We start from the raw sequence: 13,211 nt of genomic DNA, 5'->3' as shown, positions 1-13,211 counted from the left end.
GAGGAATCAAAGACAAGCCTGTGAAAAACAAACCCTACTTGACAAATGAAAGACTGTTTTCTTACAGCTTTCATCAAGGTATTGTGGACAATTAATATTTTATGTTCTACGTGAGGAAAGAGGATGGAATTTGACCTGTAAATATTTGAAACGCACCTTATTTGTTTATGATCCACTAATAACAAACATATATTCAGATAACAAATACATTATTGTTCATGAAAGAACCCCAAATTAAAGGGTGATTCTCGGTCCAAGTAAATACAGAAAAGCTGCCAAAACTGTCTGTTTGACTCTCGATGATCTCATTTGTTTTCATCAAACGATACTGAGTTTTTCAAATTAGGTTAATCTTTTGCACAGTTGTTAGGTAGCTGGATAAAAATGTATAACCATTATGAGCATAAAATAATCTGAAAAGTACACTGAAACACTTGCTTGAAAAGAATTAGTTATAATTTACTTACTGTTTTAAAAAGACTGTTCTGGCTTCATAAACGTTTAGAATAATTGCTAAGCAGTGCCATCCCCTAAATACCTGGCATGTGGATGAGCAAAAACTTGTTGACTGAATGAACGAATGAATGAACGAATGAATCACATGAGCGATCAGATTGAAGGAAACAGAAACACAAATGCACACACACATACACACCCTTAAGAATCCTTTTGGAAATAGCAGTGTTCATATTTCTGTCCTCAGGCAGATTTATTCTACTGCTTCCTTTTCAATACCAACATCTCTTTCAGAGGAAAGTTAAGTAGAAGTCATGACAGAATTCTGTTACATTTTTGTCTGACTGCTCTCCCCACCCCCAAACAATCAACAACTTACAAATAAAAAAACTTATTCCAGACTGGTTTTAATTCAATAGATCTGGAGGGAAGCCCAGGAACTGGTATTTTAACAAGTTCCCTAGGTAATTATGAGTGGCAGGCGGTGCCTAAGAACTACTTTGTGCCTTTGTGGACCAAGGTTTTTACCCGGGAACTTTCCCCTGCACAGCCCTTTGGGATGTGATTAACTCCTTCTTGCTCATGAAAGCGGGCTGCCTCTATTGGAAAGCCTTCCGGGGCACACCCCACAACCCCTCGCCCAGGAGCTGCCCCCTCCCGTTCCCCTCTGCACTCTGGCTTACCTCCCCCACGGGATGGTATTTCTGTGTTCCCCACCCAAGGGGCAATCTCCTTGAGGACATAGACACCCTTTTGGTTGCTCTTTCAGTCACTAACACCTTGCCAAATGAATGATTTAACTTCTTTGGGCCCTCAGTTTCCTCATATGTAAAATGAGAAAGATAGAAATTCCCTCGCTGTTGTGAAGACTCAGTGATGAGCACAAATCAACTGACCCCATATCCAGCATCGTGGGAAAACAAGTCCCTTTGGGACTATCATGGAGATAAGAGGTGAGGGTAAAGGCGTCCACCAGATGATTCATACCTTACAACCCTCCACCTAGGATGACTGTCCTGATTTTGGAAACCAATGTAGAAGAAATACAGAGGGTGCCCACAACATGTATACATGTTTTAAGAAAGGAAAAAACTGTATTAAAATTGTAACTCTCAATATATACTGATAACTAAAGATGAATACAAGTTATGCATATACATTTTTTTGGCACCCCCGGTATTTATATTTTGCCACCTTCCTTTCATTTTCTGAGATATCAGGGCTTCAACGACAGTAAATGGAAAGGCAAATGCCCACAGCTTTCACAAGGAACAGTGTCATCACAGAGGGGTTGTGCTCCTGACCAGCCACTGGCTCCAAGCAAAGAATGGGAATGACCACCCCCCGCCCAAAAAACAACCCATAAAGAATGGCCGTGGTCACCAAGACCAAGATGCCCTAAATATAAACTTCTGTAATGATTTAAAGGAATGAAACTAGGCTCCGCATTATTGTAAATAAACTATGAACTTAGTTACAGAAGTGTCCCAACCATATGGTAGTGCAGCTAGAATAAAATAGAAACATAAACATAGCATAATATGGGAATTTTAAGCGGCTCAAATTTTTTAGTAGACTGTCCAAGAAAGAATGAGTTAATACTATGCCTTCTTCTCTCCAGCCTTCCCCCATACTGGAAGCATCCAAACAAGCAAACAGAAAGTAATAAACTCAAAGAGCCTTCAAAGGCTTCAACTGTGGAGTATGTTTAAAAATGAAGATGATGATGATGATGATGGTATTTCTCATTAAAAAGTCAGTCTTAGAAATAAGAGGCAAGTAAAACATTTCCCATTTCTTCATCGAACCTATACTCTAAACTTCATTGATTCTATAACTGCAGTTCTTCAGCATCGGGCCACATTTTGCTAAAATGATATCATTCGAGTCTTAACTTGCTGACAACTGTCAGTGCTTTTGGCATTTCATGGAAAGACACAAAAGAAATTGATGGTAATCAGCTAGGTTCTTTAAAAGAAACTTGATACGCCACAGAAAGGGGAGGAAAATATCCCCTGTATCATGGGAAACATGCAGAACAGGGAAGAATTGGGAGAGGAGTACGCCTGTGGCGGTCGAAATGAGGAATCAGTTATATGGGTTGTGTATTGGGCAATACGGCTGTTTGGGCCAGTTTTTAAGGCAAAAACAGCAGACTTGCCTAAATGTTGCCATGTGTAATATCAGCTTTCCTTCCTCTAGCCTATCATCTTTTTGGAAAAAAGAGCTTAAAAATTCTCAAAGAATAAGAAAGGTGATTAGCCCAGCCATTTTGGGAGGCCACTGAATAACGTCCATGACAAGTTGCCATGTGCTCGCCTCTTCACACAGAAGCATACAGCCACGGCCACAACAGGAGTGACAAGTTGGTTCCCGGCAACTTGGCCAAAAACCAAAAATCTAAACGTCCATGGGAGAAGTTAAATAATTGTATGTAATGCCATGAAATCCACACAGAAGCACGAACTTCTGTGGCATGGGACAATTTCTAAGTCATAGTATTGTTGAGAGTTTCTTACCTGTGAAAAAATATGTACTGTTTAATTCCATTTGTGTAAAAATAAAACCAGACATACAAAATTACATATACATGTGTATGTATATATATATATATGTAATAAACTGAAAATGGTCTGAGAGGCATACAATAAATGGATGACAGTTGTTTTTTCTGAGACGAGTGGGGTTTCGTAGCTCAAAAAAGACTTTCTCTCCCTTTACGGTTTAAAATTTTTAGCATGATAATGTATTAATGTAATAATTATCTCACTAAAGTTAAAATTAAAAGGAATTATGCTAAGGAGAGGAAGGAGGTGGCGTTAGAAGGAAAAAAATATCTCAGCAGATAATGGGTGGTGGTTAGCCAGTTCTTGGGGCTCAAGTCCCCCGCTGTCATTTATTTACACAATTGACAAATTGAACAAGAGCTTTGATAAGCACTAACCAGCACTTTGACATTTGAGCTATATTTACTGGCCATTATCTATTTTACTCTATTTCTTATGCCATCTTGCTAATAATATTTTTAAACCATCAAAATAGGAGGAGAGCAAAGGATCAGAAAAAAAAAACCTGCTCCAAAGGATTCAGAAAATATGTTTTGATACTCAAGTCTGTCAAGTACTTACAGAGGACCTACTATGCTTATAGTAAGTGAGAAATATTTACTTGCCAGGCACTGCACTAAACACTTTGAATGTATCTTCCCATTTCATTCCTCCCAACATAATGATTACGCTCAATTTACAGGTGAGGGAACTGGGTAGAGAGAGGGTCCATGTGTCTACCTGCCCAAGTGGGGATGATGGGGCACTTGTATCCTGGGGCCACTGTGACAAATGACCACAAGCTTCGTGGCTTAAGACAACAGGAACTTATTCCCTCACACTCCTGTTGACTAGAAGTCCAACAACAAGGTGCCGGCAGGGCCAAGCTCCATCTGAAGGTTCTAGAGAAGAATCCCTCCTTGCCTGTCCCTACTTCCTGGTGATCCCAGGCACTCTGTGACCTACGGTAGCGCCAATCTCTGACTCTCTTATTTTGTTTATCTGTTTGCTTGCTTGCTTGCTTGCTTATTTGTTTCTTTCTTGGTTATTTTTAGTCTTTAACAAAAAATTATTATACTTGACAATAATAACTATAGCTATTAACAAACAACTTGACATCAATACTTGACACATGGTTTTTGTATAGCAGCGTGTTTGGAAAAGTTCACAGCATCTTCCTTGAATATAGAGACTCATGCGTTGTCACTAAAAATGGGCTCTCATTTGCCTGGTGTCTGTAGACTTCTCTCTGACAGTTCTTTTAGATCTCCCGCCTCTTAGTCCCCCAAAACGTAAATTCTTCTGCGGGGATAGAAATTACCTGGTCCTAGGTCAAGAACTCTTTCAGAGGTTTCCCCACCCAGGCTGCACATTAAATCTCCTAGGGTTTTTTTAAAATGACAGGTGCCTTGTCCCCTCCCACAGTACGACTGCATCTGAATCTCAGCCCACGTGTTTCTATCACCTCTCTCGTTACATGGCGACCTTCCAGTGCATCTCTGTCTGTCTGTCTTCTTCTCTTTATAGAAAGACACCAGTCATATTGCATTTGGGGCCATCTAATCAGTAGGATGTTATCTTAACTAATGACATCTCCAAAGATCCTATTTCCAAATGAGGTGACATTCTGTGGCTCCTAGTGGACATGAACTTTTGGGGAACACTCTCTGTGACCCAGGATTGTTGGATTAGGACTTGGCAGTGTGACTCCAGAGCCCACACCCTGAGCCACTGTGCTCCTTTGGCCTCCTGGGGAACCCACTCTGTTAAGCGCTATTCCCACATATACTACCATGCACCAGGCGGTGTCAGAGCCTGGCCTGGCTGCTGTCCTCAAGGGCAGATGTTCCACTGAACACAGATGAGGTAACAAAGGAGAAAAGGCACACCACTGAAGTGTCTGTGTAAACTTCCCTCTGCCACAGAAACTTAGAGGGGAAAGTGGCCAGTGAGTGAGGGCTGGGAACCTGGAATACAGGCAGCATCTGGACAGGTCTGGAGGACAGACCTGAGCTAAGGAAGGCAAAGGTAAGACAGGAAGAGCATGTTCAAGAGAGACAAGCGCATGGCAGGCCATGGGAAATTAGGTTGGCGTAGGGTATTGTAGAGACACTTCAAGGACAAAGGGAAGAATTTAGATTTAATTTGGAAGAAAAGAAAAAATTGAATAGGGACCAAAATGATCACATTTGGGCTTCAGGGCTCCTCTGGCAGAGGTGGGCAGGGCGAGGGAGGGGCTTGGAGAAACTGTGTTGCAACTTCTGTACAGAAGATGCTGTGTGCGTGCTTGCCAACATGCACAGGCATCACATTGACATCTCTGCGACATTTTAACAACTTGTCTACATAGACGGATGCTCGCTCTGCTTTCATCCCTCCCCTAGGAAAGTCCCCCTTCCTACAAACCCCTGAACACACACACACACACACACACACACACACACACACACACACACACGCTTCCCTCCCAACATCCATTTGCACCCCAGCCAAGGGCTGAGTGAAGAGAAAGGTGAGAGAAAGAGAAGTAAAATTGTCTGAAGCAACAGCCAAAAAAGAAGGCAGCCAAGATGTAAATCACCTTTGCACCGCTCACAGCAGGCTCCCCTCTGCTTGATCGCCAGGGCACAGTCTCTTGACAGCACTGGGCACTTCTCCCTTTTACAGGTCACTTCCTTGTTCTAGGCACAAAGAGATAAGAGACATTTGAAATAAACTTCAAACAGAATCCCCAAAATACTAGCACATGGCTGAGGTTTCCCTAGCCTTCCCTCTCCCTATCTTGCCGTCATCTTGGCAAGAAAACTCCGATAGCAAATAGGGTTTCGCTCTCTCTGGAACACAAATATCCATCCAGGAACACAGAACTTTTTAAGATTAGGGGCAGATGAGAGGGGATGAAAAGTCCCTTGTTTACAAGCCAACGTAACCTAGATAACCAAATGCGGAGAGAGAGGCTTTCTCCCGCGCTGTTCTCAGGTTACCTTTTAGTATACACTATAGAAATGATAATATTTGTGTAAATCATATTTTGCCCATTGGGCTACCTGGGCCAGGACTGCATCGTGAGAACAAAAATATTTGCACACGGCCGTCCAACAATCCTTAATAGTAGAGTGCATTAAAATGCAGCAATCTAAAGTTCCAACTCAAATAATGACAAAGTTGAGTATTGAATCGGCTCAGTAAGAGAAAAAAAAAATATTCCCCATGCCAAGCAGAGACACAGTCCCTCAGTGTTTTATGGCCGAGGGACAGCTGCATTATATTAGCACATATGCTAATGAAAGGATGGTGAGTATTTGCATCTTTGGTTGTATCCTGAAAGCTTAGCTGTTAAAATGACTAAGAGAAGACCCAAATAGGATGCACATGCCTGTTTGTAGACTGGGCACCCATGAACCCTAAATGTTGTGTCACAGAATTTCAACAAGATTTGAGCTTTGTTAAGAAGTGTCTACTAAATGCTGGCTGCTGTGGCTTTCATTCTTATTAATATTGAAACCCTGCGAGACGAGTATTCCCACTATGCCCTGTTTACAAACAAGTAAACTGCTGCTCAGAGAAGGTATGTGACTTTTTCAAGATTAGGCAGCTTGGTGGGGATAGAGGTGGATTTCAAGTGAAACTCACACCCAGGCCCTACCCTGAGTTAAGGCAGGTACTGCCACATTCATTGCCTGATTCGGGGCTGATCTGAGAGGAGCGGCTGACCTCAAGCACTCTCATCTTGAGATGAACCTACAACCCTCTTAGAATCCATGCAGGAGAAATTCTACCTCAGCTCTGACAATGACCTTAAGGAGATTCACAACTGTACCCAGTAGGTTTCAAGGTCATGACAGTAAGGAAGATCTCACCATTTCTGGTCCAAAACCAAGGAGAAGGGTGTGTGTGTATGCATGCAAATACGTACATGCGTGTGTGTGTGTGTGTGTGTGTGTGTGTGTGTGTGTGAGCTGGAGGTCCAAGCCAAGCCCATACACCAGCCCTGAAGCAGTTCTAAGCACATATCAGCGTATGTGCTGCCCTCAAATTCGCTAGGAGTCCCAGATCCCTCCCAAGATGCTCACAAGGGCTAATTCTAAAATGTATCCAGATTGTCATCTCCTCCCCTTTCAAATGAACAGAACCATAGAGAGTTCCAGAACCACACTCCTTCCATCTCCCCAACTACCACTTCCCCAGAATGAGGTATATGGAGCTTTGGGAGGTTGGGCCTCATTACCCCAACAGCTCTATTTCTACAATCTTATTTCACCACCCTCATGGCTTTGCAAGGCTACAGAAGCATGGGGATAACGAGGCCAGCATGGGAATGATGTTGCTCAAACTTTTCCACTGGGTGACACACATAGAAAAGGACCATCATTTTAGGGGAGGAACCCTGAGGCCGATGTGGTGATACACTGATGAGGCTGCCCAGGGCCCGTCCAGCCACCCAGAGAGAGGGGGCATCAGTCCTCAGCTATCTGCACTCACTCCCACAGGGCTGGTTGCAGACCTTTCAGCTTTTCATCTTATTGGTTGTCGGTGGATGATTTTTGGCGGTTGACCCGAATAATCCAGTTTCCTTTTTTTCCCCCCTTTTGGGTTCCCTTAGGGGACTAATCTCATTTACTCCTTAAAATCCTGTGGGGCAGTGGTCCTCGCCCTTAGCTGCAAATCAGAACCCCTGTGCAATTCTTAGCTAAGACCGGCGCTGTCTCCCACCCCCTGAAGCTCAGATGTGATTTATCTAAGGACCAGGCCTAGATGTTGTTTTCAACCTCCCCAGGTCATTCCGATGTGCAGCCAGGGCTGACAACCACTGCTGTGCGGAGAGTATTCTTGCGGCCAGTGAGGCTGAGATGGGCTCGGGAGCTGTCCACCCTGCAGCCCCTTAGTGAACGGCTGACCTACAGTCAGGTGTCCTGGCTCCAAGCCCTCCAAAGCCCCTCTTCTCCTCCTCTCTTCTTCACAAGGATGGTGGCATCCACGAGACTCTGTGAGTCACGGCCCTTTGAATTATGTTCATGGTTTTCCTTATATCACAAATGCAGTCTGTAATTGTGGTCACAGTGCAAATTAAAGAGGCATATTTTTAAAAATGAATAGTGCCCTTCTGCTACCACCAAAGCAATCCAGACCAGCGATCAGGTAGATATGCAGCTTGGCACTGTGAGCAGTGACTCCGCTTTTTAAAGAACAGCTCCCACAGCCACAGTTGGACACCGACTCCCTGCATCCCAAGGCAGCTGTGAGGTGAACACAGTCCCCTAGCAGAGCACCTGTGACACCAGCCTTATGCAAATCTGGCTGCACCCTGACAGAAGGACCACCCCCCAAGTGCATCTCTTCTCTGAAGGGAAGATCCTCAGATACAAAGAGTTCAAAGCGTCAAGGGCAGTCGGAGTGGGTGTGGAGTCACAACACGGGGTCTGAGAAAAAGAAGACCCACGCTCTCTTATACAGGAACTCTTTGCAAAATTAGAAACCTAGGAGCCAGTCAGGACCCATCACAGGAGCCCAAGAGTCATAGTAAATCGCTTGTAATTACAGTCCAGCACAAAACTTATTCCAGCCAGATGGTTTGTCACACCTGGAATTTTTTTTTTTTTGGTACATACACACACAGGGATCAAACTCAAGCCTTAGCTGTAGGTTAGTGTGAGGGTTTTGTCCCTTCTAATAATACTTGGAGCTTTTTTTCACATTCTACCAAAGGTTACATTGGTACGGGGTGGCCATATCTGATCCTTTCCCTGGGGTTTGGCTGGTGTGGATATGGAACCCATGCTTAAATCCCAGGCCCTCGAAGAAAGAAGGAAGAACTCCAGGGAATCGCTGGTAAGAGACTGATTCTTCCATCCCCTGAATTGGGTCCAGCAGCTACAGAGTAAATTCAAGTGCAGGTTAACGAAGACCACTCAGTCCACTTTCCCTGATTTTGCCAAGAGACAGAAACCCTGGTCTTCAAGCCAGTGGTTCTGGCGAGAAGCGGCACACACTGAGCCATGCCTTCGGGAGCCCATCTCCACTGGCCTCCTCGTCCCCCATGTGCATCAAGTGTCCTCTGCTCTGACTCAAGGTCATAGCTCATTCGGCTCACTTTTTCATTCAAGAAACATCTTCTGATACTTATTCACACTTCTGATACTTATGGGATACTTTGTATGCAGCAGGCTCTGTGCTAAGAATTTTACATGCATTATTTCACACAAAAAAAATTCCTCATCACCCCCACTTTACAGAGGAACCAAGGTTAAGAAACTTGCCCAAGGTCACACAGAGGCAGACTTGAAATGTAAACACAGGTCTGTCTGACTCCAAAGGCACACATTTAAAAGAGCTTTGCTACTTCCCAGACATTTATAACACGGACCGGAGCAAAACAGTGTCAGGCCCTGAGGCCCCAGGGAAGATTGGTGGCTTCCTGGTGGCTCCCCAACTGTGACATGAGCCCTCTAACAAGAGCAGAGTAACTCCAAGGAGCTGTGTCATCACCAACCACCGTAAGGGCTACAAACACCGGCTGTTTTCTGATAAGGAGGGAAGTTGTGTCATTTTGGATCCTACAGGTATCTGCCAATCACGCCTCCGAAAGCCTCAAACAAATTTTCCCCAAGATTCCGGCTTGGGGTTGAGTCTCCCCAAATGTCAGTAACAGAAATGGTGACAAACATGCATTGGAGGAAAATGTCAGAACACTCTACCCTACCAACCTAGCGAGTGCATATGAGTAATAAACCTCATTGCGTTTTTCATGCTCAATCTGTCTCCCCGTGTTTATCACTTTCTAGGGTCACCCAGCCTGCGATTTACTCATAGTCAAAGGCATCTGTTCGCATTATTGTCTCCTTTCCAAAAGAGCAAATATATCAAAACCCAAAATGTGGCCTCTGGGGACGCATGAAATGAAGTGCCAACATACAAAAATGAAAGGGGGGCATAGAGAGTGAAAAAGAAAAAAAGTCTACATGCCTGGCAACAACGCTCTAGAAGGATGCAAGCCAAACCACAGCCCTGGCCACAGCCAAGTTCAAGCAGGAGTCTGGCAAGCAACCTGCTGTGTCGAAGATGCGCCACTAGATGGCAGCACAGAGTTCCCTGGCTCCCTGGCCTTAGCAATTGTGGCCCTGGGACCTGCAAGTGCCTCCTGAGCATTTTTCAGTGTCTGCGGCAGAGCGAAATGATCTCTCCCTGATGGTGGGGGAGCGGTGGGGGCTGGAGACAGAGAAGATAACAAATAGCTACTGTGAGACTTTCCTGTTTGGTTTCTCCTCAGAGAAACCAGGAAAAAAAAAATGTTTTTGAGATGTTTTTGTTCTATGTTAAGCCAATGTCTGAAAGATTTTTTTTTTCTAAGATTCTTCCAGGACCAACCCTATTATAGAATATGGAAAGTATTACCTGACCTTCCATTCATATTTTAAAAATAATAATAAAATAGAAACCTGGACAGGAAAACACAGTAGCTAATAGGATGGGAGTAATCAGGGAGAAAAGTCAGCTGGCAGGTGCTGTATTTTTACACTGAAACAGCATCACAGATCTCTTGAAATAAGAATACGAATGCAAATACCGAGTGCTCTGCCTGCTGACCCTCCAGAGCCATATTAGGAAGGCGGCAGACCACACGGTTCTCCTCTAGAAGGTGGCATTGTTTTCCTTCCATCCTTGTCTCTTGGAAAAGCAAAACCTGCCTAGGAGTCATTTGGGGAACTTGCAAATTCTAAATGCCAGGTCCTTTTTCAGAAAATCAAAAAGGCTATGAAGCTGTAATATTTTTTCCTGCCCAAATGGACAACACTCAGTATGTCCGTGGAGCACACGGGCCAGGTATTAGTATTAGGGGATAACAAGGTCGAAGTGACTCTCTGTCCTAAATTAGAAAAACTTCCACACTACCCCACCCTCCCACATGTACCCACGTCCTTCTGTCCTTTCATCACTATCATCTCATTTAGGAAGGGGCCCCATAAATGTGGCTGCCTTCAAGAATTGCCCTACCAAAATGCAAATATGCAAAACGCACGATGGTGGTGGTGGTGGGGAGGGGGGACCCCTATTAATCCTAAGTAAGCTATTCCCTTTGTCACCAGCTACTGTCAGGGGACCCTGAGAAGCAAAGGAGCTTAGCAGTGGGAATTCTAAAACAGCCAACCAAAGACTTGGCGCTCAGAGCTGGGAGTGAGAAAGAAATCACGCTGCAAGCTTCCTAAACATGCTCCAGAAACTTCAAGCTCTTGGAAGAACCAAGACCTCGGACATCAGCCGACGGCACACACGCCGTGGTCATCTCTGGCACCCAGGGAGAATTACAGAAGAGAATTTCACCTTGACTCAAAAGCCATCGTGGTCGGCGAGTACAAATTGGACACTCTGACCCTCAATTAAATTGTTTTTATAAAAGAATGTATTCGGAGCAGACACACAATAGTGAAGTGTCTCACTATTTCAGAGTCTGAAAACTGCTCACAGAGGAATTTGTTTTCAGGAATACGGATGTCTTGTGTCAAGTTTCCCAAGGAGGAAGGTGATCCAACGTCAGTGCATACATTCCACTCGGATTTCTAGTCTCCCCATGCATCAAGTCACAGAGGTCAACTTGTCCTTGCAGCGCCCCCATGGTAACCCAATTCCAGCCCCAACAGAGCCAAAGGGAACTCGATGGTACATTCGAACACAGGTCACAATTTCTCCTAGGCAATATTATAAAACTTCTCATAAATGGAACACTCACAGTTCATGTTTACACAGCACTGTTCTTCTAAAGGACTCTGCAGACCTTATTTCATTAATCCTCACAGGTTTCTTAAGATTTGCAGACAGAGGAACGACACACAGGGAAGTCAGGTGTCTCAGGTCCATCAAAGAGCTAGCTAGCAGTGGACTTGGGAACAGAATCTGGTTCCCAAGCCTGGATTCAGGGGTCAGCCAGGCGGGTTAGTTGCTAAGGCACAGCATTAAAACTTATGAGTGTGTCATACTAATATTAGGTTAGCTCCTACGTGACTGTTGAGATTTTAGGAATCGATTAGTATGTAGTTGAGATAGTCTGGAAATTTTCTGGAAAGACGGGCCACCTGGGTCAGGCATGGAAGGCCCCCTCTTCCACACTCCCTGCCCTGTTCTAAGGCAACCTATGAAAGGTGCCCTAGAAGGGATGAGCCAAAACTTGGGTGAACAGACCTCCCTTCAGAGCGTTAAGGGTCTAGAATGCAGAGATGTAGGCAAAAGCTGAAAGAAAAGACCCAGAGTGGGCAGGGTCCATTGCTTGTCACCGGTTTTGATCGTTGAAACCGTAGAATAAAGTGATTCCCTCTCTGGAATATGCGGTCAAGGGAAATCCCTTGCAAGCGAGCACAACCCCTCAAAGAAGAGACAACACAAGTTTGTACCCGCTCCAGCCTGCCTCCACTGGACAAAATCTATTCTTAATCTCTTAGAAAATAATCACTGGGAGGCTGGGAGCGCTGAGAGAGCTCCGCGGTTGCCAATGGCAGTATTAAATCTGACTGATAATTTATTATTTTAATTAAGCTTCCCCTTGCTTGCTCTTTGTACTGATAGTACAATTGACTTCCCCATAACTCTTGCACAGAAAAAGCTGGGAGGGAAAAAAAAAAGGCAGTTTTGTCCACTACAAAGCCTTCATCTACAACTAAGAGGCTCTGGGCCATGACTCTCAGCTCAATGAAAGTTTGAAAAAAATGGAGACAGCAAAAAAAAAAAAAGAAGAAGAAGAAGAAGAAAATAATAATAATGAATAAATCTAACAAAACCATTTCTAAGGCGTGGAGGAAAGTAAGTTTGATAGAGAATATGGCCCAACCTTCCAAGCCAGGAGAATGGTTTCCCAGGGGTCTCTCCTCATCCCCAATTGAGTGAGGTCAGCACAAGAGGTGGAAGGTATCAATGGCCCTTGCTTTTAACGTAAATTAGCATTTTCAGATCTTTCTGAACCCCCAACCTCCACTGCTTTTGTAAATCCCTTCAATAGCCAAAGCCACAGAGCTGGTCCATCTCTAACCAAACAATAAAGCGGTATATAGATTTCCCAGGCAGGTTATAGAACTTTTGAGAATAATAGCACCTGAGATTTATAGAAAATCTATGATTTGTCAGACTGTGCTGAACACATATTATGTTCTTTTTAACCCTCATGACAAGTCTGAAAAAAACACTCATTTACCCCTATTTTATAGGCAAGAAAACTGAGAAACA

General features: G+C 44.1%; 1 protein-coding gene across 4 annotated transcripts in view; it reads right to left on the bottom strand.

Moving 5' to 3' along the window:
- The window catches only part of BMPER (BMP binding endothelial regulator), a 227,200-nt gene that overhangs the window by 191,360 nt on the left and 22,629 nt on the right, over positions 1–13,211 (bottom strand). For all 4 annotated transcript variants that reach the window (XM_019668453.1, XM_019668454.1, XM_019668455.1 and 1 more), the window contains exon 3: positions 5,584–5,683. In XM_019668453.1, the coding sequence (XP_019523998.1) occupies positions 5,584–5,683 (100 nt within the window). The remainder of the gene's footprint in view (positions 1–5,583; positions 5,684–13,211) is intronic.

The sequence above is a fragment of the Hipposideros armiger genome, unplaced genomic scaffold (genome assembly GCF_001890085.2).
Source record: "Hipposideros armiger isolate ML-2016 unplaced genomic scaffold, ASM189008v1 scaffold_526, whole genome shotgun sequence".
NCBI classification, from domain to species: domain Eukaryota; kingdom Metazoa; phylum Chordata; class Mammalia; order Chiroptera; family Hipposideridae; genus Hipposideros; species Hipposideros armiger.
The sequence above is the reverse complement of the archived record's forward strand: the minus strand, read 5'-3'. Positions and strand labels throughout refer to the sequence as shown.